General features: G+C 47.1%; 1 protein-coding gene across 2 annotated transcripts in view; it reads right to left on the minus strand.

Moving 5' to 3' along the window:
* Nucleotides 1-2,331: 2,331 nt before the first annotated feature.
* The window catches only part of LOC119952351 (interferon-inducible GTPase 5-like), a 29,772-nt gene continuing 8,485 nt past the window's right edge, over nt 2,332-23,618 (minus strand). For both annotated transcript variants that reach the window (XM_038776043.1, XM_038776045.1), the window contains exons 2-3: nt 8,133-8,278; nt 2,332-6,758 (exon numbers count right to left, since the gene is read on the minus strand). In XM_038776043.1, coding sequence (XP_038631971.1) covers nt 5,558-6,758; nt 8,133-8,152 — 1,221 coding nt within the window. In that variant the 5' untranslated portion in view covers nt 8,153-8,278 and the 3' untranslated portion in view covers nt 2,332-5,557. The remainder of the gene's footprint in view (nt 6,759-8,132; nt 8,279-23,618) is intronic.

Here is a 23,618-nt window from a genome sequence, read left to right on the forward strand (position 1 = left end):
ATTCATTTGTAACAATACAAGGTGATCGGTGTGCATATTTTCTGGGCCCTTTAATGGGAAAATGATCAACTAATACAATGCTTCTTTACAATCTCCTGGAATCTTTTCCACATATTTCCCTTAACCTTAACTTCTTAATGTGTTTTTATCCCCTGCTCTGGGCTAGATAATGAATCTCTTACAGACAGGCTGGAACCATGATTTCTGTGATGTGGGTCCCCTTTCTTATCCTAATGCCCTGTAGTATGATTGAATTATTTCAAGTTTAGGTGACTTTTTTCAAGGTTCAACATTTTAACCCCTTGTCTACTGGTTTTTCCCTTGACCTGTGCTGCTATAATACTTGAGACATCTTTATTATTACTTATATCAATTCTGTGACACACATAGCAATTTCTTCCGCTAACATAGTGTGCTTGACTGCAGTGGTCATGTTACAGAAGGGATTTTGTTTCGTAAAGCCCTGAGAGCTTTGAGGAGCCAGTAGGTGAAATTGATAAAGGATTGTTGGCTTTCAGTCTGGACTAATGCACTGTAATTTGACTGGGGAAAGTCCCGGTGGAGTTAATGTGCTTTCAGTCTGCAGAGGTCATTCGTTTTCCAGCTTGGGGAGATGATGTTGTCGCTGGGTGGAGCCAAGGAATGCAGAGGGTCAGTTTTGGAGAAGGCTTCGGCGTGATCAGAGGTGAGGTCTGATCTGTCTGACACTAAGTCCACAATTCTCGCACAGCAGGACAGTTATGAAAGACTCACAATATTTGAAGCGGAGCAGTCTTGTCTGGGGACAAGGAAGAAGCTGAAACATGCCAGGTAATGTGTTGTTTCAAGGGTAATTATAAGCTGTTCTTTTCGGGTGTGAAGTTAAAAAGTTTAATATTGTATGCATAATAAAGTTCTGCTTTAAATATATCAAAACCTGATTTCTTTGTGAAATTACTCTTTCCACACAGTCTAACGAAACTAAAATATTGGGGTTTCAGTCCAGTATCCTAGCCACTGTTGGGGCCTGGTCTTGAATCGTAATAGTGGTGACAAATAAATACTCAGCACAAACATGAGGTGAAGAGTTTAGCATTTATTGTAACATTACATGGTGTGTGGATGTTACCTGCCTGAGTTGGGACAGTATTGTCTCAGCAGCAATGCCGACAACACCTGGTTTCCAAAGCAGAGATACTTGAGCAAAAGACACCATATTCATGTTTAGAATGTTACAATGGCATTGTTCGTAGGTTTCACTTGATTATATTTCCATCTGTCCTGGAAATCATTTAGAGTCAGAGAGTTATCGAGCACAGAAAAAGCTCCATGGCCCATCAAGTCTTCGCTGGTCAAAAACCACCACCTAACTATTCTAATCCCATTTTGAAGCATTTGGCCCATATACCTTGTATGCCCTAGGTCGCAATTTCACATCTGAATACTTCCACTCTGGGTGAAAAACGTTGTTCTTCACATCCCCTCTAAACCTCCTTCCCCTTACCTTAAATCTATTCCCCCTGGTCATTGATCCCTCCACCAAAGGGAAAGGTTTTTCCCAGTCTCCTGTCTCCATGCCCCTCACAATTTCATACATTTCAATCATGCCCCCCCCCCCCCCCCCCCCCCTCAGTCTCCTCTGCTCCAAGAAAAACAATCCTAGTCTACTTAATCTCTTTTCATAACTAACACTCTCCAATCCAGGCAACTTCCTGGTAAGTCTTCTCTGTATCCTTTCCCGTGCTATCACATCTACCCGGTTATGTGGATTCCAGAACTGCACACAATACTCTAGCAGCGACCTAACTAAACTTTTATACAGTTGCAGCATAACTTCCTGCTCTTAAACTCTATGCCTTGGCGAATAAAGACAAGCAGGCCATATACCTTCTTAACTACTCTATCTCCCTGTTCTGCTGCTTCAAGGGATGGGTGTACATGCACACCAAGGACCCTCTGATCCTTGGTGCTTCCCAGGGTCCTGCCGTTTATCATGTATCCCCTTGCCTTGTTTTTCCTGCCCAAGTGGTAGATATAGGACAGATGTCAGAGGCAGTTTCTTTACTCAGAGAGTGGTAGGGGTATGGAACGCCCTGCCTGCAACAGTAGTAGACTCGCCAACTTTAAGGGCATTTAAGTGGTCACTGGATAGACACATGGATGAAAATGGAATAGTGTAGGTCAGATAGGCTTCAGATGGTTTCACAGGTTGGCGCAACATCGAGGGCTGAAGGGCCCGTACTGCGCTGTAATGTTCTATGTTCTATGTTCTATGTTCTATGTTCTAAGTGCATCACCTCATACTTACCTGGATTGAATTTCATTTGTCACTGATCAGCCCATCTGACCAGATCATCTTTTTCCTCCTGTAATCTAAGGTTATCCTCCTCAATATTTACCACCCCAACAATTTCCCGATCATCTGCAAACTTACTGATCAACCCTCCAACAGTCATATCTAAATCATTTCTATAAGCCACAAACAGCAAGGACCCCAACACTGATCCCTGTGGGCTCCCACAGGACAGATAAACATTAATTCACAATTGATTTACCAAAAGGTTCACCAGAGCCTTTATGTTGAAAAATGTATATATTTATCATCAGCTAACAAGAAATCATACATATGGATAAATGATAATTAAATTCAATTACTCCAAGAAAATCACAATACAGATTAAAAATACAAATATAACACATCAATAACATCACCCCATTGTACATATCAAGTGATATTGCAGAACAGTAGGCTCGTGTGTTGGTGTAAGACACTCCCACACCTCTCCCCCAGCAGAAACTGCTCTTCTGCTGCTATTTCGGATCATTTTCCTCTCCCTTTTTCCAGCCAGCTGGAACTGACATGGTGGTCATCATTCTGACAGTGTTTCATTCACTCTACTGATGAATGTGTTGTCAATACCATGATGGGTGTCGGTGATCTCACCATTGAGTAATGGAAGGTACTGGCTGTTTTGGAGGATACAGAGAGATACACACCCCAGCTGCTCCACATCCACTCTGTCCATGCCCCACATAATCCTATACACTTTGATCAGGACTCCCTTCAGTCTTCTCTGTCCCTGCAAAAATAACCCAAGCCTTTCCAACCTCTCTACATAACTTAAATATTCCATCACAGGCAACATCCTGGTGAATCGCCTCCGCACCCCTTCCAGTGCAATCACATCCTTCCTATAATGTGGCGACCAGAATTGCACGCAGTACTCCAGCTATGGCCTCACCAAAGTTCTATAAAACTCCAACCTGACCTCCCGCCTTTTGGAATCTATGCCTCGATTGGTAAAGGCAAGTGTTCCATACGCCTTTTTCACCTGCCTTTTAACCTGCCCTTTTGCTTTCAGAGATCTATGGACAAATACACCAAAGTCCATTTGTTCCTCAGAACTTTCCAGTGTAATGCCATTCATTGAATACTTCCTTGTCACATTACTCCTTCCAAAGTGTATCACCACACTTTTCAGGGTTAAATTCTATCTGCCACTTTTCTGTCTATTTGACCATCCCATCTATAACTTCCGGTAACCCAGGACATTCAACATTACTGTTAACCATCTAGCCAACTTTTGTATCATCCGCAAACTTACTGATCCTACCCCCAACATCGTCATCAATGTTGTTTCTCTAAATGACAAACAATGGGGACCCAGCATAGACCCCTGTGGTACGCCACTGGACACTGGCTTCCAGTCACTAAAGCAGCCATCTGTCATCACCCTCTGTCTCCTACACTCACTGAGGGTCAAGCACCAATGCTGCTTGGTGGCAGAAAGTGCAGCAAACTTTCTGTTTATCCGGTTAAATAACCGGAATTCTCCACCAACCGAAATTGTTGATGTTCCCCGAATGCAAATTCTCACTTTACAAACTAGAATTTGAAACTATCGGAACGCATTGTATTGTATTATTTTACACTTTATGTTTAAATGCACAGTTGAATGTTAGAAGTAAAAATATAGTTCTTTACTTCATGAGTACTTGCATATTCAGTAATTTACAGGTGTTGTGCTGATAATGAAATTCCTCATTAACCGGAATGTTTGATGGACAAGCAACACCCATTCCCTGATTACGCTGGAAGCAAAGAAGAGCGATATTGGAGTTGAAGCATTAACTCTGTGTCTTCCTCCACAGATGCTGCCAGACCCATTGGGTTTCTTCAGCACTTCTGTTTTCCAAATTCCCAGCATCTGTAGTATTTTGCTTTTTTCTTATTGCGATTCATTGCCTTTCTGAACAAAAGTTAACATATTTCCCCACATTCCCAGAGCTTTTCCTGTTCATGGCTATAAACTTTTCAACAAATTAGGATGGCCTGAATTAGGGACGGTCTGTGTGAGGGATGGTCTGTGTGAGGGATGGTCTATCTGACGGATGGTCTGTTTGAGGGATGGTCTGTGTGAGCGATGATCTGTGTGAGGGTTGGTCTGTATGATGGATGGTCTGTATGAGGGATGGGCTGTGTGAGGGATTGTCTGTGTGAGGGGTGGTCTGTCTGAGGGACAGTCTGTGTGAGGAATGCTCAGTGTGAGGAAGGGTCTGTGCGAATGATGATCTGTGCGAGGGATGGTCAGGATGACTCTATATGACAGATGGAATATATGATGGGGAGTCTGTATGCTCAATGTTCAACAACCGTCTGATCCTGACTGTCTCAATCTTGGATTCTGCTGCTTCTCGGAGAAAACAGGATTTATTGGAACTGTAGAGAATTGATCCCTTTTCAGACAGACATTGTTTGATGCAGCAATGGTTCTAAAGACAGAATTGAGAGGGATGTCCAGTGAAAGTGGTTAATGGTTAAATCGCATTGGGAAATGGGTTTCCTCTTAATAAATCCCTATATCGTGTTCAGTGTATGCTGGAAGAAAGACTGCACAGTTAACCTAGGTATCATACTTGCTGTAAATCACACATATGAGGTCGGAAGCACCGAGCAATTACTGTCAAAAAGGAAATAAAATATATCTTCCCAATGGTTTTCACTCCATTGTAAACCCGTGAATCAAATGGAAAATTCACAGAGAAGGAGCTGGACATGGGGACTGAATCCATCACTATCATTCAGAACACAGAGATTTCTGACACAGGGATGATGGGCTGAATGGGCACGAGTTGTGTCATATGATTCTATGGGAAGGTTTCTCCGCTTGTTCACGGCAGCGGGATTCTCCAGTCCCGCTGCAGGGAATGGGAGATTTGGCAGAGCACCAAAATTACTTCCTCGTCACAGCGGGACGCACTGGCAACGGAGAATCCCGGCCTCTGATTCTAGGGACAGGACAAATTTCCTTGTTATTGTGTTTAATGAAGGGAATCGCATGGGCCTCGTGTGTGATATTAGGTGGGCTCTTTTAAAATTCAGATTACACCGAGACAAAACCTTTCACTAAACACCATAGCATGAAATTCCTTCCACAAAATGGGTCAGGAATATGTCCAGGAATTAAGTAGGTAAAAAGGGAATATGGTAGAAGAATCTGTAATGTCCAGTGTTAGAGATCTTTAATATATCAGTTGCGCCATTGGTTCACTGGGTTGGTGTTTGCTCTGAATCATTTTAGTCAGTCCCAAATGCAGCCTTCACCACTCTCTTTGCATTCACTGTTAGATCATCCAGTACACCAGTCAGCAGTTTGTAGGTCATAAGAAATGATGATCCTGCCCCAAAGATGGAACCAACAACTGGAATGATGTCAAGTGCAATCTCAAGACCAGACATGACAATAGCAGCGGTACCCCAGGCTAATCTGTTTATTATATCGGGAGTTATTTCACCCAACAGGGGAGAGTTCACCACGGCTTTCAGATCTCCCACAGGTTTCCCTGCCATCTTCGCCAGTCTTTGAAGAGAGGCATCATCCAGACCCATATATTTACGGAAATCTATTATTTCTCTAATCAGTATCGCAATGTCACAACCAAGGGAAACTCCAGGAACTGGCACAGCTCCCACAACTCCGGAAAGTGATGCCAACATCCAGACTTGATTCTTTAGCTCTTTCTTTTTCCTCTCTACAATTTCCAAATTTAGGTTTGGAAGGGACAGGATGTAAATAGTTTTCTTTATACTGGGAAGATCACCTTCAAGAGCTTTATTTAACAGATTAAAATCATACCGATTCAGATCAAAGCTTGATATCAGGAAAACCCGGGGTGATTGTATCCCTGCCTCTTGCAGGTTCCTGATACAATAATTCCTGATCTTTTCCAGTTCTTCTTCTTCATTAAAGTCCCCCTTTTCCTTTTTCTTTGCATGGAGATCATTATCAATTTTAGATCGAACGAAGTAGAAATTCTTCTTCAGCCGCTTAATCTCTTTGGCGAGTTTTACATCATTTTCTGTGAATCGACAGCCAGAGATAATGATGAAAAAATCATATTTTTCAAATTTCATTTGTTTCAGGTATTTATTCGCTGGGAATTTAATTGTTCCCATTCCTGGCAGATCCCACAAACAAACATTGGGCAGGGTGGGATGTCTGTATCCGGTTGGCTCCATTGTACCTTCTGTGGTTCCAGTTTCAGCTGCTCCATCATCATCTTTGTCAAGTCCTCTCATTGCATTGATGAAGGTGGATTTCCCTGCTCCTGATTCTCCTGTCACTGCGATGTTAAGCTCGGTGTTCTCCAGATCATTTATTTTTCTCTGTATCAGTAGTTTTGCCTTTTCCATCCCACCCGTTTCATATTCAGATTTCAGATTCCTCAGTTCATCCTCAGTGAAGAATGAAGAGTTTGAAGTTTCAGTAGGTTGATCACTGAAAGGAAACATTTTACATTTTTTACACCAGTGGAAAATAATTCCGATTCATACCGCACATTGTCACATCCTCAAAACCTCCTTACACATCTCATGAATTCCTTTTGGAAACAATCATGTAGCTGATTATGATAGCTAATTTATGCACAGCAAGATACCACAGTTAGCAATTGGATGAAGGAGCAGTAAATTTGATTTTTCTTGAAGGTAACCATGTTATTTCATAGTATTTACAGTGCAGAAGGAGGCCATTCGGCCCATCAAGTCTGCACCGGCTCTTGGAAAGAGCACCCTACCCAAGGTCCACACCACCACCCTATCCCCATAACCCAGTAACCCCATCCAACACTCAGGGCAATTTTGGACACTAAGGGCAATTTATCTTGGCCAATCCACCTAACCTGCAAGTCTTTGGACTGTGGGAGGAAACCAGAGCACCCGGAGGAAACCCACGCAGACACGGGGAGAACGTGCAGACTCCGCACAGGCAGTGACCCAAGCTGGGAATCGAACCTGGGACCCTGGACTGTGAAGCAATTGTGCTAACCACAATGCTACCGTGCTGCCCCTTACATTTTGATCATGAGGTGGCACAGCTAAGGGCAATCATCTCCTGTCTCTCCAGACAGGAGTACTGCAGCCTCATTGATCCACAACTGATTTCTATTCGCCACTCTGTGAATCACCATGTGATCTGTCCTCAATCTGACTGGGCCATCCTGATTGGATGTCACTCACTTAATGTTTGTGAGGCTCAGATGCAGTGATAGGGTTGGTGAAGTGAGGGTTGGCTTAAGCCCAAACTGAGGGCCCTGGTTCTTGAGGCTTCTCCTCCTCTGTTGTAGAGCTGAACAAGAGGACAGGTTAATGGAGGTACATATAGAATTGTTCAGTACACTCTCATTACAAGTGGTTACATTATGCAATGGTCATAGAACATAGAACAGTACAGCACAGAACAGGCCCTTCGACCCTCAATGTTGTGCCGAGCCATGATCACCCTACTCAAACCCACGTATCCACCCTAAACCCGTAACCCAACAACCCCCCCTTAACCTTACTTTTTCTAGGACACTACGGGCAATTTAGCATGGCCAATCCACCTAACCCGCACATCTTTGGACTGTGGGAGGAAACCGGAGCACCTGGAAGAAACCCACGCACACAGGGGGAGGACGTGCAGACTCCACACAGACAGTGACCCAGCCGGGAATCGAACCTAAGACCCTGGAGCTGTGAAGCATTTATGCTAACCACCATGCTACCCTGCTGCCCCAATGATTTGTTACAATGTGTTACATGTGTTACAATGACTTGGTGTGCTGGAAGAGAGGAACTGAAGAGACACAATATGGGGATTTTCTTGACCAACCTGGAGCTGGATCCTCCCATCCTGCTTCTCTGTCGCGGCTTTCCCCGTGTGACTGTCCAGCGATCTCAGAGATTCCTCCTCAGAAAGGGGGAGAGGGCAGAGGCGTGTGGTTCTCTTCTTTCTCTTTGGTTGTGTTGGGTTTTCTCCTTTGAGAGGAAAGTAGAGAGTGTGAGTGGCAGCTCTTTATTTACCATCAGATAAAGTACAATGCTCCCGTGTATCCCTCTTAATATTTCAGCGAAGTAGCACCTCATGTGGATCAGTGAGAGAGTGCAGACTGAGTGTAAATGGAAAATGTGACCTCCCATGATCTTCATGAAGTTGTTACATTAATTGGCCATTAATCAAACTACAATTGAAATTGGGAAATGGCTGATTTGCTAAATACTCATTTGACATCACAACAGAGAATAAAGTACCAGAAATAGGATGAAAGTTAAAAGCAAATCAAAGGAAAAGCTTTATGACTTAATGGAAGTTTGAAATAGTAATAGAAAAATAATGGTACTAAAAAAAGAGAGAGAGAGAGACAAAGTTCCAGGACTTGATGGTCAGGTTATCAAAAGGGTGAGACTTCAGCAGAGTGAGATTTGTGCATCTGGGAATTTTCTATCTAGGAATTGTGACTGAGAGCAGTATGAATGAACACACTTTATCAACTGAATACAGCTAATTTCTCATATTTATACTGAATATTTCTGTGTCACTGTGTACTGTATAATTCTTTGTATTTATCTGTGTTCTGCCATTGCCTCTAGCATCGGTATATCTACTATTTGATATAGTAGAGTTTCTCCAATATGTTGTGCAAATAGGAATTACAGGTTCCATATCGGTAGGGATAAAGTTGGGGAATTAAAGGGTCATCTTTAAACAGTGTGGGAAGTAAGTGAGCAGTGAACTGGCTGAAGTTTGAATTTGCAGGTCAATCAAAAGGACCAGGATTTATGTAATTCCCACTGCCCTCTTAATCGGAAGGAATGGAAAACCTGGGTCTTAACGAAACAGCTTCAATGAGCTGTGTCCAACTGCACCTGTACAGTAACATTAGATTAACAATGGTGTCGAGCATTATGAGACTTTCACTTCAACACATAATATTCAGGATTTGTCTCTCAAGTGGGAATCTGTCTGTGTAAAACAGCTTAAACAACTAGCTAACGTACTTCATGAATATTGACGGCCTCCCGCTCCTCCCCCGACAGCTTAATTTTTCTCAAAGATGTCAATAAACAGCTGCCCCTCCAGGAAAACCCCTGCACCGAACCCCTCAAGGCAAAATTAATTTTCTCAAGTCTGAGAAACCCATCCATGTCCCGAACCTACACCCCCGGCTTCGGGGGTTCCGATTCCCTCCATCCTGGTACGATCCGTCTCCAGGCCACCAGGAAGGCAGAGGCCAGGGTGTCATCCTCTCTCACCCCCTGGGCTCCCGGGCCTTCCAACACATCAAAGGCCGACACCTTTGGACTCGGCACCACCCTCACTTGTAAGACCTCTGACATGATGTCAGCAAAGCCTTGCCAGAAACCCCTCAGCCTCGGATATGCCCAAAACATATGGACATGGTTCGCAGGTGGTTCAATTCAAGGTGGTTCACACCGTCCACACCTACCCTCCACACCCTCAAAGAACCTGCTTATCCTGACCACTGTCATGTGTGCCCTTGAATTGTATCAGGCTGAGCCTGGTGCACAACGAGGAAGTGTTAACTCTCATCAGGGCCTCCTCCCTTAATCCGGCCTCCAAGCCCCCACCCAGCTCTTCTTCCCACTTTCTCTTCAACCATATTACGGCTCCCTCCCACTCCATCAGCTCCAAATAGATCTCTCAGACCTTCCGCTCTCTTACTCCTGTTCTCAACACCATCCTGCAGTCCCCGGTCGGCAGGTGCGGCAAGGTGGAAACTTGCCTCCACACAAAATCCCTCACTCGTATATACCAAAACCCATTCCAACCTATCAACTCAAACTCCTCCTCCAGCTCCACCAAGCTTGGGAAACCCTCATCAATAAAGAGGTCTCCAAATCTCTCAATCCCTGCCCGCTGCCACTTCCGAAACAACCCCTCCTGACAGTAATATTATTGGATTTTTCATCTCTCTGAATCCTCTTGCTTCTTCAGATAGCTTTGCCCTGCTTCTGGATCAAACACTATATTGATATCAAAGAAATAGTAAGGGAATGGTCAGAAGGACATTGTTTGGGGTCGTCGAGATTGATAGAATTTTGGAATGTTTGGGGAGTCAAGGACTGAAAAATAAGTTGTAGTCAAGTTTCAGCCATAATATTGAAGAGCAGAGCTGGTTTGAGGGACTGTATGGTCTACTCCTATTTCTTGTGTTATGTTCCAAGCGATCAAGTTGATCCCCTCAGCCTTCTCTATTAGAAAACAGCCACAACCTGTTTGATCTTTCCTGCAGTGTATTTGCTCTACTTTGGTATCAACCTTGTGGATCTATTTTGCACGTTCTCCAGGGCCAAAGTACTGGAAAATGGGATTGGAATGGTCAGGTGGAATGGCCTTTTCTGAGCTGTATTATTCTATGATCTCTATAATTTTTCAGTGTCCAGTGCTTGTAGTGTAATCAATCCAAGGCGCTCAATATAATTACCTTGCTTTTTAATTCCATTCTTCAAGAACTTGGCGATTCTCCGATATAGAGCCCAAGCCGTCGTGAACATTGTTGCGTTTCATGACGGCGCGAACCAGGCCCTGGCACGACCACAGGGGGCCAGTATGGCGCTGGAGTGGTTCACGCCACTCCAACCTCCTTTCGCGGCGATAAATGGCCACCAACGTGCACGTGTGCGGGGGACTTCTTTCGCGCTCTGGCTCCAACTCAACATGGAGCCAGTATTCAGGGGCCGGCACGCCAGAAAGTTGGCCCCGGGGGGGGAAAGAGGTCGGCCCGCCGATCTGTTGACCCCGATTGTGGGCCAGACCCCATCGGAGGCCCCCCCCCACCAGTGAAGGAGACCCCCTCCACCTCACCACTGCCCCCCCCCACCCCTGACCATTCCCACAGGCAGCGACCAGCAGCTCGGCCCATTCGGACCGGAGAATCAGCGGCCCTACCAAATCCAGCGGCCCGCGGCCGGCACCGTGCCAAATGCACCAGCGCAAATAGCGCCAATTCTCCACACTTCAGAGAATCGCGCTCCACCGTTGGGGTGTTGTGGCGTGGTTGCGCCGATTCTCCGGCCTCGCGCGGGGCTCGGAGAATCTTCCCCTTAATGTCAGTGCATCATTTGCTTTATTATGATATAATTAACTTTATAATAATAACAATCTCTGCTATCACAAGCAGGCTTACATTAACACTGCAATGAAGTTACTCTGAAAATCTCCTCGTCACCACATTCGACCACCGTTCGGGTACCCAGAGGGAGAATTCAGAATGTCCAAATCACCTAACAGCACGGGAGAGATTCTCCCCTACCGGGCGGGGTGGGGGTCCCAGCGGTGAGGAGTGGCGTGAATCACTCCGGCGCCAGGCCGCCCCAAATGTACGGAATCCTCCCCACCTTCAGGGGCTAGGCCGGCCCCAGAGTGGTTTGCGCTGTGCCGCTCGGCTGGGAAGGGTCTTGGCGCCATGCCAACCGGTGCCGAAGGGCCTCCACTGGCCGGCATGAGTTGGTGCATGTGTGGGAACACCAATGTGCGCTGGCATCAACCCAGTGCATGCACGGGGGAGGGGGGATCATCTCCGCGTCGTCCATTGCAGAGGAATAGCAGCCAATGCGAGGAATTGCTGGGCGCGATTCTCTGCACCCCACGCTGGGTGGAAGAATCGCAGGAGGGCTGGGTGAATCATGTCACCCCCCCAAAAATGGCGTGTCGCGTTTTTCGACAGGCGCTCGGAGAATCACCGCTCACCGTTTCTCACGGCGACCGACAATTCTCCGGCCTGGATGGGCCGAGCGGCCTGCTGAACCCGACTAGATCATGCCGGCGCCGACCACAGCAGGTTGCTGCTAGCATGGACAGCGCACGACCAGTGAGTGTGGGGCCTGTGGGGGGGCGGAAGGAGGATCAAGCACCACGTGCATGCTCAGCAGATGCCTGGCCCGCGATCGGTGCCCACCGATCGTCGGGCTGGCGTCTCTTTTCCCTCCGCCACCCCGCAAGATCAAGCCGCCATGTCTTGCGGGGCAGCGGAGGGGAAGCTGGCAACCGTGCATGCATGGGTTGGCGCCGGCCAACCTGCGCATGCGCGGCTGACGTCACTTCAGCGCTACTTGCCGCGTCATTCCTGGTGCGCCGCATTGACGCAAGCATCAAGGCCATGCGCTTCGAATTCACGCGCCGCCGCTCCTAGCCCACCCGGGGGAGTGGGGGGGAGAATAGGGGCGAGGAGTGACCTCCGACGCCGGAGTGAAACCCAGAGTGTTTCACTCCGGCATCGGCACTTAGTTTCCCATTGGGAGAATCACGGCCAGAGTGCCCCAATGGCACAGGCCCTCCCGCGGATCGGTGGGTCCCGATCGCGGACCAGGTCTCCGTAAACAATAAACAGGACAAATGCAACAAAAGCCAATTACCATCAGTCTTTTCTCAATCATCAGCAAAGTGATGGAAGGAGACATCAACAGTACTATCAAGTGGCACTTACTCAGCAATAATCTGCTCATGGACACTCAATTTGGGTTCTGCCAGGGGCACTCAGCTCCTGACTTCATTATAGCCTTGGTTCAAACAAAGAGCTGAATGCCAGAGGTGAGATGAGAGTGGACTGTCTTTGACATCAAGGCAGCACTTGACTGAGTGTAGGATCAAGGAGCCCGAGCTAATGGGATTCAATGGGAATCAAAGGGAAAATTCTTTGCTGGTTGGAATCATACCTGGCACAAAGTTGGAGGTATACCTGGTTGGAGGTCAATCATCTCAGCTCCAGGACATCACTGCAGGAGTTCCTCAGGGTAGTGTCCACACTCAACCGTCTTCAGCTCCTTCGTCAATGACCTTTTTTCCTTTAATGGTCAGAAGTAGGGATGTTTGCGGATGAGTGCACAATGTTCAGCACCATTCACAACTCCTCAGATAATGAAGCAGTCCATGTCCAAATGCAGCAAGGCCTGGACAATATCCAGGCCTTGGGCTGACAAGTGGCAAGTTAAATTCGTGCCACACAAGAGCCAGGCAATGACCTAGAAGATGATCTCCTATAAGAGAGGATCTAACCACCATCCCTTGTCATTCAATTGCATTACCGTCGCTGAATCCCCCACAGTCAACATCCTGGGGGTTACCATTGACCAGAAACTGAACTGGATGAGCCACATTAATACTGTGGCTGCCAGGGCTGGTCAAAGACTAACAGGGCAGGTTAAAGGCCAATCAATGGACACAAAACCAATTGGCTGAGGCACATGGCATACCTGGGCCAATGGGCAGCGAGTCCTCTGCACCAATGGCAGCTCACACTCCCAGGTACCGTAATACCCCTAGTCATACTACCACATTCACCCCCTGTTGAGAAAGGAACCGGGGGGGAGGGGGTGCGTGTCCCGTGAATGCGTGAGAGACTGGTAATATGACGAGAGATGTTAGATCGTACCATTGCATTGATGTCTGCCCACTGGCCCGCAGCTATTTACAAAATACAGAACAGTAACTATGTACAGTTTGGAAAAAATGGGGGGGGGAGACAAAAAATGGAGACCAAGCAAAACAAGAGTCCATCAGCAGTTCACATGGATTCGATCAGCCGATCGAGTGCCTTGGATTTCCTGTGCGACCTGCGTAGCTGTGCCGGCGACGTTGGAGCGTTGGTCGTCCGTGACTCTGGGAGCAATGATCCTGGTCTTGTGTCCGTACCCCTAGTCGGAGCTAGCGGGGGCCAGGCCGGGGGAGGATCTTCCTTTCCACTGGGCAGCTTGTGCGTAAGTGTCGGTGGGGCCGGGGAGGGGGCGCCTTCCGGGGGCAGTTGGGGTTGGGGGGGGGGGGTTGGGGGTTGCTGGCACCGAAGGGAGGGGTGGCCGGGATCCGGCGGGTGCCAAGTCCCGAAGGGAGACCGTGTCCTGTCGGCCGTCGGGATACTCCACATACGCGAATGCGGGTTTGCGTGGAGTAGCTGGAACTCTTTCGACCAACGGGTCAGACTTGTGCACCCACACGTGCATCCGGAGCAGGATGGGCCCGGGGTTAGCCAGCCAGGTCAGGAGCGGGGTCCCTGAGGAAGACTTCCTGGGAAAAACAAGATGGCGTTCGTCAGGCATTTGGTTAGTGGAGGAACAGAGGAGTGACCGGATAGAATGGACGGCGTCTGGGAGGATCTCTTGCCAGTGGGAGACTGGGAGATTTCTGGACCGCAGGGCCAGCAGGACGGTCTCCCAGACCGTACCGTTCTCCCTCTCGACCTGTCCGTTACCCCGGGGGTTGTAACTGGTCGTCCTGCTGGAGGCGAGCAGGAATTGACGCAGCTCGTCACTCATAAAGGAGGACCCCCTATCGCTATGTATGTAAGCGGGGAATCCGAACAGGGAGAAAATGCTGTGCAGGGCTTTAATGATGGTGGTGGTGGTCATGTCAGGGCACGGGATGGCGAAAGGGAAACGGGAGTACTCGTCAATCACATTGAGGAAGCACGTGTTGCGGTTGTTGGAGGGGAGGGGAGCACTGAAGTCCACGCTGAGACATTCAAAGGGGCGGGAAGCCTTTATCAGATGCGCTTGTTCGGGGCGGTAGAAGTACGGCTTGCACGCCGCGCAGATGTGGCAGTCCCTAGTGACTGTCCTGACCTCCTCGATGGAGTAGGGCAGGTTGCGGGTCTTTATAAAGTGGAAAAAGCGCGTGACCCCCGGATGGCAGAGGTCCACGTGGAGGGTTCGAAGGCGGTCCACTTGTGCGTTGGCACAGGTGCCGCGGGACAGGGCATCGGGAGGCTCGTTTAGCTTCCTAGGACGATACAAGATGTCGTAGTTGTAGGTGGACAGTTCTATCCTCCACCTCAAGATCTTGTTGTTCTTTATCTTGCCCGTCTGTGCGTTGTCGAACATGAAAGCCACTGACCATTGGTCTGGGAGGAGGGTGAACCTCCTGCCGGCCAGATAGTGCCTCCAATGTCGCACAGCTTCAACTATGGCCTGTGCTTCCTTCTCGACCGAATAGTAGCAGATGTCGGAAGCGTGGAGGGTACGGGAGAAGAAGGCCATGGGTCTGCCCGCTTGATTGAGGGTGGTTGCCAGAGCTACATCGGACGCGTTGCTCTCGACCTGGAAGGGAAGGGACTCGTCGATAGCTCGCATCATGGCCTTTGCAACGTCTGCTTTGATGCGGCTAAAGGCCTGACGGGCCTCCATCGACAGGGGAAAAGTGGTTGATTGGATGAGTGGACGGGCTTTGTCGGCATAATTGGGGACCCACTGGGCGTAATGTGAAGAGAAGCCCAAACAGCGCTTGACGGCTTTGAGGGAGTGGGGGAGGGGAAGCTCCATCGGGGCGCATGCATTCAGGGTCGGGGCCTATTACTCGGTTACGCTCTACGTAGCCAAGGATGGCTAGACGTTCGTTGCTAAACACGCATTTGTCCTTGTTGTTGGTCAGATTAAGGAGTTTTGCGGTTTGGAGGAATTTTCGGAGGTTGGTGTTGTGGTCCTGCTGATCCTGGTCGCAGATGGTGACATTATCGAGATACGGGAAGGTTGCCCGTAAACCGTATTGGTCGACCATTCGGTCCATCTCCTGTTGGAAGACCCCGTTTGTAACACCGAAGGGGACCCTTAAAAAGTGGTAGAGTTGCCCATCCGCTTCGAACGCATTGTACTTTCGGTCACTCGCGCGGATGGGGAGCTGATGGTAAGCGGACTTGAGGTCCACCGTGGAGAAGACCTTGTACTGCACGATCCTGTTGACCAGGTCGGAGATACATAGGATAGGGTACGCCTCCAGCTGCGTAAACCTGTTGATGGTCTAACTGTAGTCTATGACCATCCTATTTTTCGCCCTGGTCTTTACCACCAGCACTTGTGCTCGCCAGGGGCTGTTGCTAGCCTCGATGACCCCTTCCTTCAGTAGCCGTTGGACCTCAGAACTGATGAAGGTCCGGTCCTGGGCACTGTACCGTCTGCTCCTGGTGGTGACGGGTTTACAATCCGGGGTGAGGTTTGCAAACAAGGATGGGGGATTGACCTTGAGGGACGTGAAGCTGCAGGCAGTAGCTGGGGGTGTAGTCTTGGTTCACCGGCCGTATGAAATGTCTTTTAAGTAAGTCCATGGCAGCATCGTAGTCTGTTGTGTCCTCTATGAGCGTGTACATGGCGGTGCCGACGCACGAGTGAAGGACGTGCAATTTCTGTTCCCTCGTTGGGACGTTTGCGGCTGTACTCAGGTAGCTATTGAAGCAAGCCAGCCAATGCTTAAATGCTGCTGTTGCATTCGCTGCGTGGGGGCTGAGTCGAAGACACTCTGGCTTGATGCGAAGCTCCATCCTTTAAAATCTTGTGTATTAAATTGATGCACAATCAATGGACACGAAACGTAAATAAAGTCCGAATGGTAGACTTTAATACACAAGAAGTGGACCCAGCAGCAGACGTACAGAACAATGGCAGACTGCCGGGGAACACGGGTTCTGATACCCCGCCTTGTAGGCGGAGCTACCTACCTCTCAGCCAATCGGCTGAGAGGCACATGACATACCTGGGCCAATGGGCAGCGAGTCTTCTGCACCAATGGCAGCTCACACTCCCAGGTACAGTAATACCCCTAGTCATACTACCACAACGTGTAACTCACCTCCATCGCCAAGGTGCAATGGGGAAAGGCCACTGTACAAGGCCTTTCAGCAAATGTACAGAGAGCTGGTAACGATGTAAAACCCTTCGGACTGTGCACTTAACTCTAATCGTATATAACTGTATTAAAGCACTTCATTGAGTTCAATGTGACTGATGTACATAGTTTGAATAGAATTACATTCTTTGTCATGAAAATATTGAAATGCTTGTCCTGAATTGAAGCAACTCAGAGAACATCTTAACCTCTGGTGGAGGGGGTAGGGCTTCAGATATATGGATCACCGGATGCCTTCCAGGGAAGATGGGATCTGCACAAGTAGATCGGGTTGCACCTAAACTGGAGGGGCACCAATTTCCTGGCCAGGTGGTTTGTTCATGTAGTTCTAGAGGGTCTAAACATCGAATGGCAAGGGAGTGTGAACTGGAGCATCAGACCAGCAAGTGAAGGTACTGGGGAAGAGATTGAGACTCAGACAAATATAGCTGAGAGGGAGAATACGCAGAGGGTGGTCACTGAACACAGTGGGTCTGGGGGTCTGGAGTGCATTTGCTTCAACACAAGAAGTGTAACAGGTATGACAGATGGAGTTCAAGACAAGGGAGGTTATGCTTCAATTGTATAAGGTGTTAGTGAGGTCACACCTGGAGTATTGTGTTCAGTTTTGGTCTCCTTACTTGAGAAAGGACGTACAGGCACTGGAGGGTGTGCAGAGGAGATTTACTAGGTTAATTCCAGAGGTGAAGGGGTTGGATTACGAGGACAGGTTGAGTAGACTGGGATTGTACTCGTTGGAATTTAGAAGGATGAGGGGTGATCTTATAGAAACATATAAAATTTTGAAGGGAATAGATGCGGGCAGGTTGTTTCCACTGGCGGGTGAAAGCAGAACTAGGGGGCATAGCCTCAAAATAAGGGGATGTAGATTTAGGACTGAGTTGAGGAGGAACATCTTCACCCAATGTGTTGTGAATCTATGGAATTCCTTGCCCAGTGAAGCAGTAGAGGCTCCTTCATTAAATGTTTTTAAGGTAAAGATAGATAGTTTTTTGAAGAATAAAGGATTCAGGGTTATGGTGTTCGGGCCAGAAAGTGGAGCTGAGTCCACAAAAGATCATCCATGATCTCATTGAATGGCGGAGCAGGCTTGAGGGGCCAGATGGCCTACTCCTGCTCCTAGTTCTTATGTTCTTATGATGGATGAACTTAGAGCCTGCATTAATGTGGGGAATTATGATATTGTTACTGTTACGGCGACATGGTTAAAGAGGGACAAGTCTGGCAGCTTAACGTTCTAGAATATCAATGTTTTAGATGAGACAGAGTGGTAGCAGAAAAGGTGTAGGAGTTGCATTCCTGGTTAGGGAACATATTACCGCTGTGGTGAGGGAGGACATCTTGGACGGATCCTGCAGGGAGCATTATGGGTAAAGTTCATGAATAAGAAGGGTGCAATCACAATGTTGGAATAATACTATCGGCCTCCCAACAGCCAGCAGGTTACAGAGGAAAAGATGTGAAAATAGCATGGTTCTTGTGATTTTAATTTCCCCCATATTGACTGGGACTCCTTGAGTGCCAGAGGTTCGGATGTGTTAGGTGTGGTAGGCTTTTTTGAAACAGTTTGTTGATAGTCCAACCAGGGAAGGGACTTTACTGGACCTGGTATTGGAGAATGAGCCCAGCCAGGTGACCAACGTTTCAGTATGGGAACGTTTTGGGAATAATGATCATAATTCCGTAAGTTTTCGAATACGTACAGATATGGACAAGAGTGGTCCTCGAGTGGTCCTCGAGTGAGGGTGATAACTGGGGAAAATCCAACCACAATACAATTCCACGTCCTTCCTATAATGAGGCGACCAGAACTGTACGCAATACTCCAAATGCGGCCGTACCAGAGTTTTGTACAGCTGCAACATGACCTCATGGCTCCGGAACTCAATCCCTCTACCAATAAAGGCCAACACACCATAGGCCTTCTTCACAACCCTATCAACCTGGGTGGCAACTTTCAGGGATCTATGTACATGGACACCGAGATCCCTCTGCTCATCCACACTGCTAAGAATTTTACCATTAGCCAAATATTCCGCATTCCTGTTATTCTTTCCAAAGTGAATCACCTCACACTTATCTACATTAAACTCCATTTGCCACCTCTCAGCCCAGCTCTGCAGCTTATCTATGTCCCTCTATAACCTGCAACATCCTTCCACACTGTCTACAACTGCACCGACTTTAGTGTTGTCTGCAAATTTACTCACCCAACCTTCTGTGCCCTCCTCTAGGTCATTTATAAAAATGACAAACAGCAACGGCCCCAGAACAGATCCTTGTGGTACGCCACTCGTAATTGAACTCCATTCTGAACATTTGCCATCAACCACCACCCTCTGTCATCTTTCAACTAGCCAATTTCTGATCCACATCTCTAAATCACCCTCAATCCCCAGCCTCCGTATTTTCTGCAATAGACGACCGTGGGGAACCTTATCAAACGCTTTACTGAAATCCATATACACCACATCAACTGCTCTACCCTCGTCTACCTGTTCAGTCACCTTCTCAAAGAACTCGATAAGGTTTGTGAGGCATGATCTACCCTTCACAAAACCATGCTGACTATCCCTAATCATATTATTCCTATCTAGATGATTATAAATCGAATCTCTTATAATCCTCTCCAAGACTTTACCCACAACAGACGTGAGGCTCACCGGCCTATAGTTATGCGTAGTCAGAGGAAGTGGGTGAGATCTTTAATGAGTACTTTGCATCGGTATTCACCAAGGAGAGGGATATTGTGATGATCTTGATGGATGGCCTGATTTATCACAAGAACACTTTTAGATAAAGTTATGAATGATTTATTAACATTAACTGTTGGTGAACTATAACATCAGATGTATAACAGTAAAATCATCGACAAGCAACCTCTGTCTTCAGCTTCCTCCAGCCAGTCTGAGGTCAGCTGACTTTAACATTCACTTATATACTAGTTAAGCCCCTAGTAGTCAGTCAGAGAATTACAACACAACCATGATATCCCTTCCGATATGATGGATATTAAGTTGAGAGATGGGTGTCTGAATACTTTAGGACATGTCAGCATAATGAAGGAGGAAGTGTTGGATATTTTAAAATGCATTAATGTAGACAAGTCTCCTGGGCCGGATGGAATCTATCGCAGTTTCCTTTGGGAGGCAAGAGAGGAAATAGCTGGGCCTGAACAGATATCTTTGTTTAAGAAGGGAAATGGGATCATCCAGGTAATTATAAACTAGTGAGCCTAACGTCAGTGGTGGGGAAGCTGTTGTAGAAGATACTGAGACAGGATTTATTCACATTTGGAAACATGAGGCAACAAGGTTTTGTGGGGGGAAGATCATTTCTTACCATCTTGATAGAATTTTTTGAGAAGGTGACAAAATTAATTTATGAGGGAAAGGCTGTGGATGTCATCTGGTACTGTTGGATGGTATTCGGAGTATGCTAGCTAGATGGATAAAGAACTGGCTTGTCAATAGGAGACAGAGAGTAGCAGTGGAAGGGAGTTTTTAAGAATTGAGATCTGTGACTAGTGCTGTTCCAAAGGGCTGGCCTCTCTGTTGTTTGTAATATATATATAAATGATCTGGAGAAAAATGTAGATGGTCTGATTAGCAAGTTTACAGATGACACTAAAATAGGTGGATTTGCAGATAGTAAAGGCAACTGTCAGATAATACAGCAGAATATTGATACAGATTGGTGAGTTGGGCAGAGAAAAGGCAGATGGAATTCAATCTGGACAAAAGTGAGGTGGTGCAGTTTGGAAGATCAAACTCAGGTGTGAATTATGTCGTAAAAGACAGAATCCTTAAGAGCATTGACATACAGAGTGATCTGGGCATTTAGGTCCATAGTTCCATGAAAGTGGAAATGAACATGGAAAAAGTGGTCAAGAAGGCATACAGCATGCTTGCCTTAACCAGTCGGGACATTGAATACAAGAGTTGGCAGGTATGTTACAGTTGAGTAGAACTTTAGTTTGGCTGCATTGGAATATTATGAGCAGTTCTAGTCGTCACACTACCAGAAGGACGTGGATGAAAAATGAAAATCACTTATTGTCACGAGTAGGCTTCAATGAAGTTACTGTGAAAAGCCCCTAGTCGCCACATTCCGGCGCCTGTCCGGGGAGGCTGGTACGGGAATCGAACCGTGCTGCTGGCCTGCTTGGTCTGCTTTAAAAGCCAGCGATTTAGCTCAGTGATCTAAACCAGCCCCTCTTTGCTTTGGATGCTTTGGAGAGTGGAAAAAAGGTTTACCAGGATGTTGCTTGGTCTGGAGATTCTTAGCTATGAGGAGAAGTTGAATAAACTGATTATTTTCATTGGCAAGATGAAGAGTTAGGGGATTCCTAATTGATGTCTACAAAATTACGAGAGGTATAGACAGACTGAATAGTCAGAATTTTTTCCGAGGATGGGAGACTCAATTATAAGGGGGCATAGGTTCAAGGTGACAGGGGGAATGTTTAGGGGAGATGTGTGGTGAAAGAGGGTGGTGGTTGCCTGGAACGCATTACCAGTAGAGGTAGTGGAGGCAGGCATTACAGCAACATTTCAGATGGATTTTGATAGACAGATGAACAGGGCAGAAATGGAGGGATACAGAGCGTTTGGACAATAAATAGCAAGTCTAAATCAGGAATCTCAATCAGTGCAGGCTTGGTGGGTCAAAGGACCTGTTCCTGTGCTCATAGAATTTACAGTGCAGAAGGAGGCCATTCGGCCCATCGAGTCTGTATCGGCTCTTGGAAAGAGCACCCTACCCAAGCCCACACCCTATTCCCGTAACCCAGTAATCCCACCCAAACTTCTTGAACACTAACAAAAATTCAGCATAGCCAATCCACCTAACCCGCACACCTTTGGACTGTGGGAGGAAACCGGAGCGCCCGGAGAAAACCCATGCACACACGGGAAGAACGTGCAGACTCCGCACAGACAGTGACCCCAGCTGGGAATCGAACCTGGGACCCTGGAGCTGTGAAGCAATTGTGCTAACCACTATGCGGCCGTGCTGCCCCAATGCTGTAATGTTCTTTGTTCTGGAGAAAATCTGAATATCATTGCACTTCCTTGTTTTGATGATTTGAAATGTTTTGAAATTTCACTTTCAGATATTTTATGAAAGAAGTATAATTTTGCCAAAAGACAGTTGTGTGTGAGACCTGGGTGGATGGGCTGTGTCAGTGATTTGCTGTGGCTCTGGTCAGAGCTAGTCGAGGGTCAGTGATTTAGTGACTGTTGCCCATAGATGTAAGTACGTGGCCATTTTAAAACTTTTGAAAACAATTTTCAAAAAAAATGTTAACAAGAGGTTTAGACATCCATGCACTAATATCGAACAGTGCTTTCTCACATAGAAATAGAAATAGAACATTACAGCGCAGTACAGGCCCTTCGGCCCACGATGTTGCGCCGTCCTGTGAAACCCCTCTAAAGTCCCTCTACACTATTCCCTTATCGTCCATATGCCTATCCAATGACCATTTGAATGTGTTTAGTGTTGGCGAGTCCACCACTGTTGCAGGCAGGGCATTCCACACCCTTACTACTCTCTGAGTAAAGAACCTACCTCTGACATCTATCCTATATCTATCTCCCCTCAATTTAAAGCTATGTCCCCTTGTGCTGGACATCACCATCCGAGGAAAAAGGCTCTCACTGTCCACCCTATCTAATCCTCTGATCATCTTGTATGCCTCAATTAAGTCACCTCTTAACCTTCATCTCTCTAATGAAAACAGCCTCAAGTCCTTCAGCCTTTCCTCATATGATCTTCCCTCCATACCAGGTGTTGCTCGTTCTACTGTTAGTGTGATTAACACGCCTCCATTTAAAGGACATGTGCTTAACACTGGTTTGGCTCTGTATCTGTATCTATGCTCAGGAGTCGCCAGGTGCCGTAACAGAGACACCGTCACAAGTTATCAAGGTCAAGTTCAAAGCAATAAGTCTTAACACCGATCAGTAAGTCTAAACAATTAGTGTTTATTACAACAGATATAATAAATACTCATGCACACGCTGAAAGACTAATACTTATTTCTACTATTAAACGACTAAATACTTATCTAAGTAGGAACCAGCAAGGTCAGGGAACAAGGCCTTTGTTCCTTTCTGGACTTGAGTGGGGTGATCATGGCTCGGCACAACATTGAGGGCCGAAGGGCCTGTTCTGTGCTGTACTGTTCTATGTTCTATGTTCTATGGACTGCACCTTCTGTTCACTAATAGTCGGCAAGAGTATAAGCAATGCCGGGGTCACGTAGCGATCGTTGTTTTGGCACTTACTGAAAGATGGCTGATGCTCAACGGCCGGTGATGAAAGACAGGATCTGGAGGCTGGGTTCGGAGTCAGGATGCAGCAGCCTAGGCTGGAGTCTGGAAGCAACAGACCGAATCATGTGCTTGACCTTCGTTTTATAGGTCCTAGAGGTCCGTGCCCCTTGGGGCGGGCTCTTTCACCTGCTAGGTATCGATTGGGTCTTTCCCAATCGATATCATTCGAATTCCCCATCCTGGAGTCGTTCCTCGATGGCGGGGGCGGTTCCTAGGGGTCATTGACCTGGGTTCTCTGGCGCCATTCTGGCTGGGTAGCTATAGAAAAGTATCCATTGATACTTAAACTGTTTCTATTGTATCTGGGACTGGGCCGGTATCATCTCATTAATATGCAGATCGCTTTCCTATT

This window comes from Scyliorhinus canicula, chromosome 17 (assembly GCF_902713615.1).
Source record: "Scyliorhinus canicula chromosome 17, sScyCan1.1, whole genome shotgun sequence".
Taxonomy (NCBI): domain Eukaryota; kingdom Metazoa; phylum Chordata; class Chondrichthyes; order Carcharhiniformes; family Scyliorhinidae; genus Scyliorhinus; species Scyliorhinus canicula.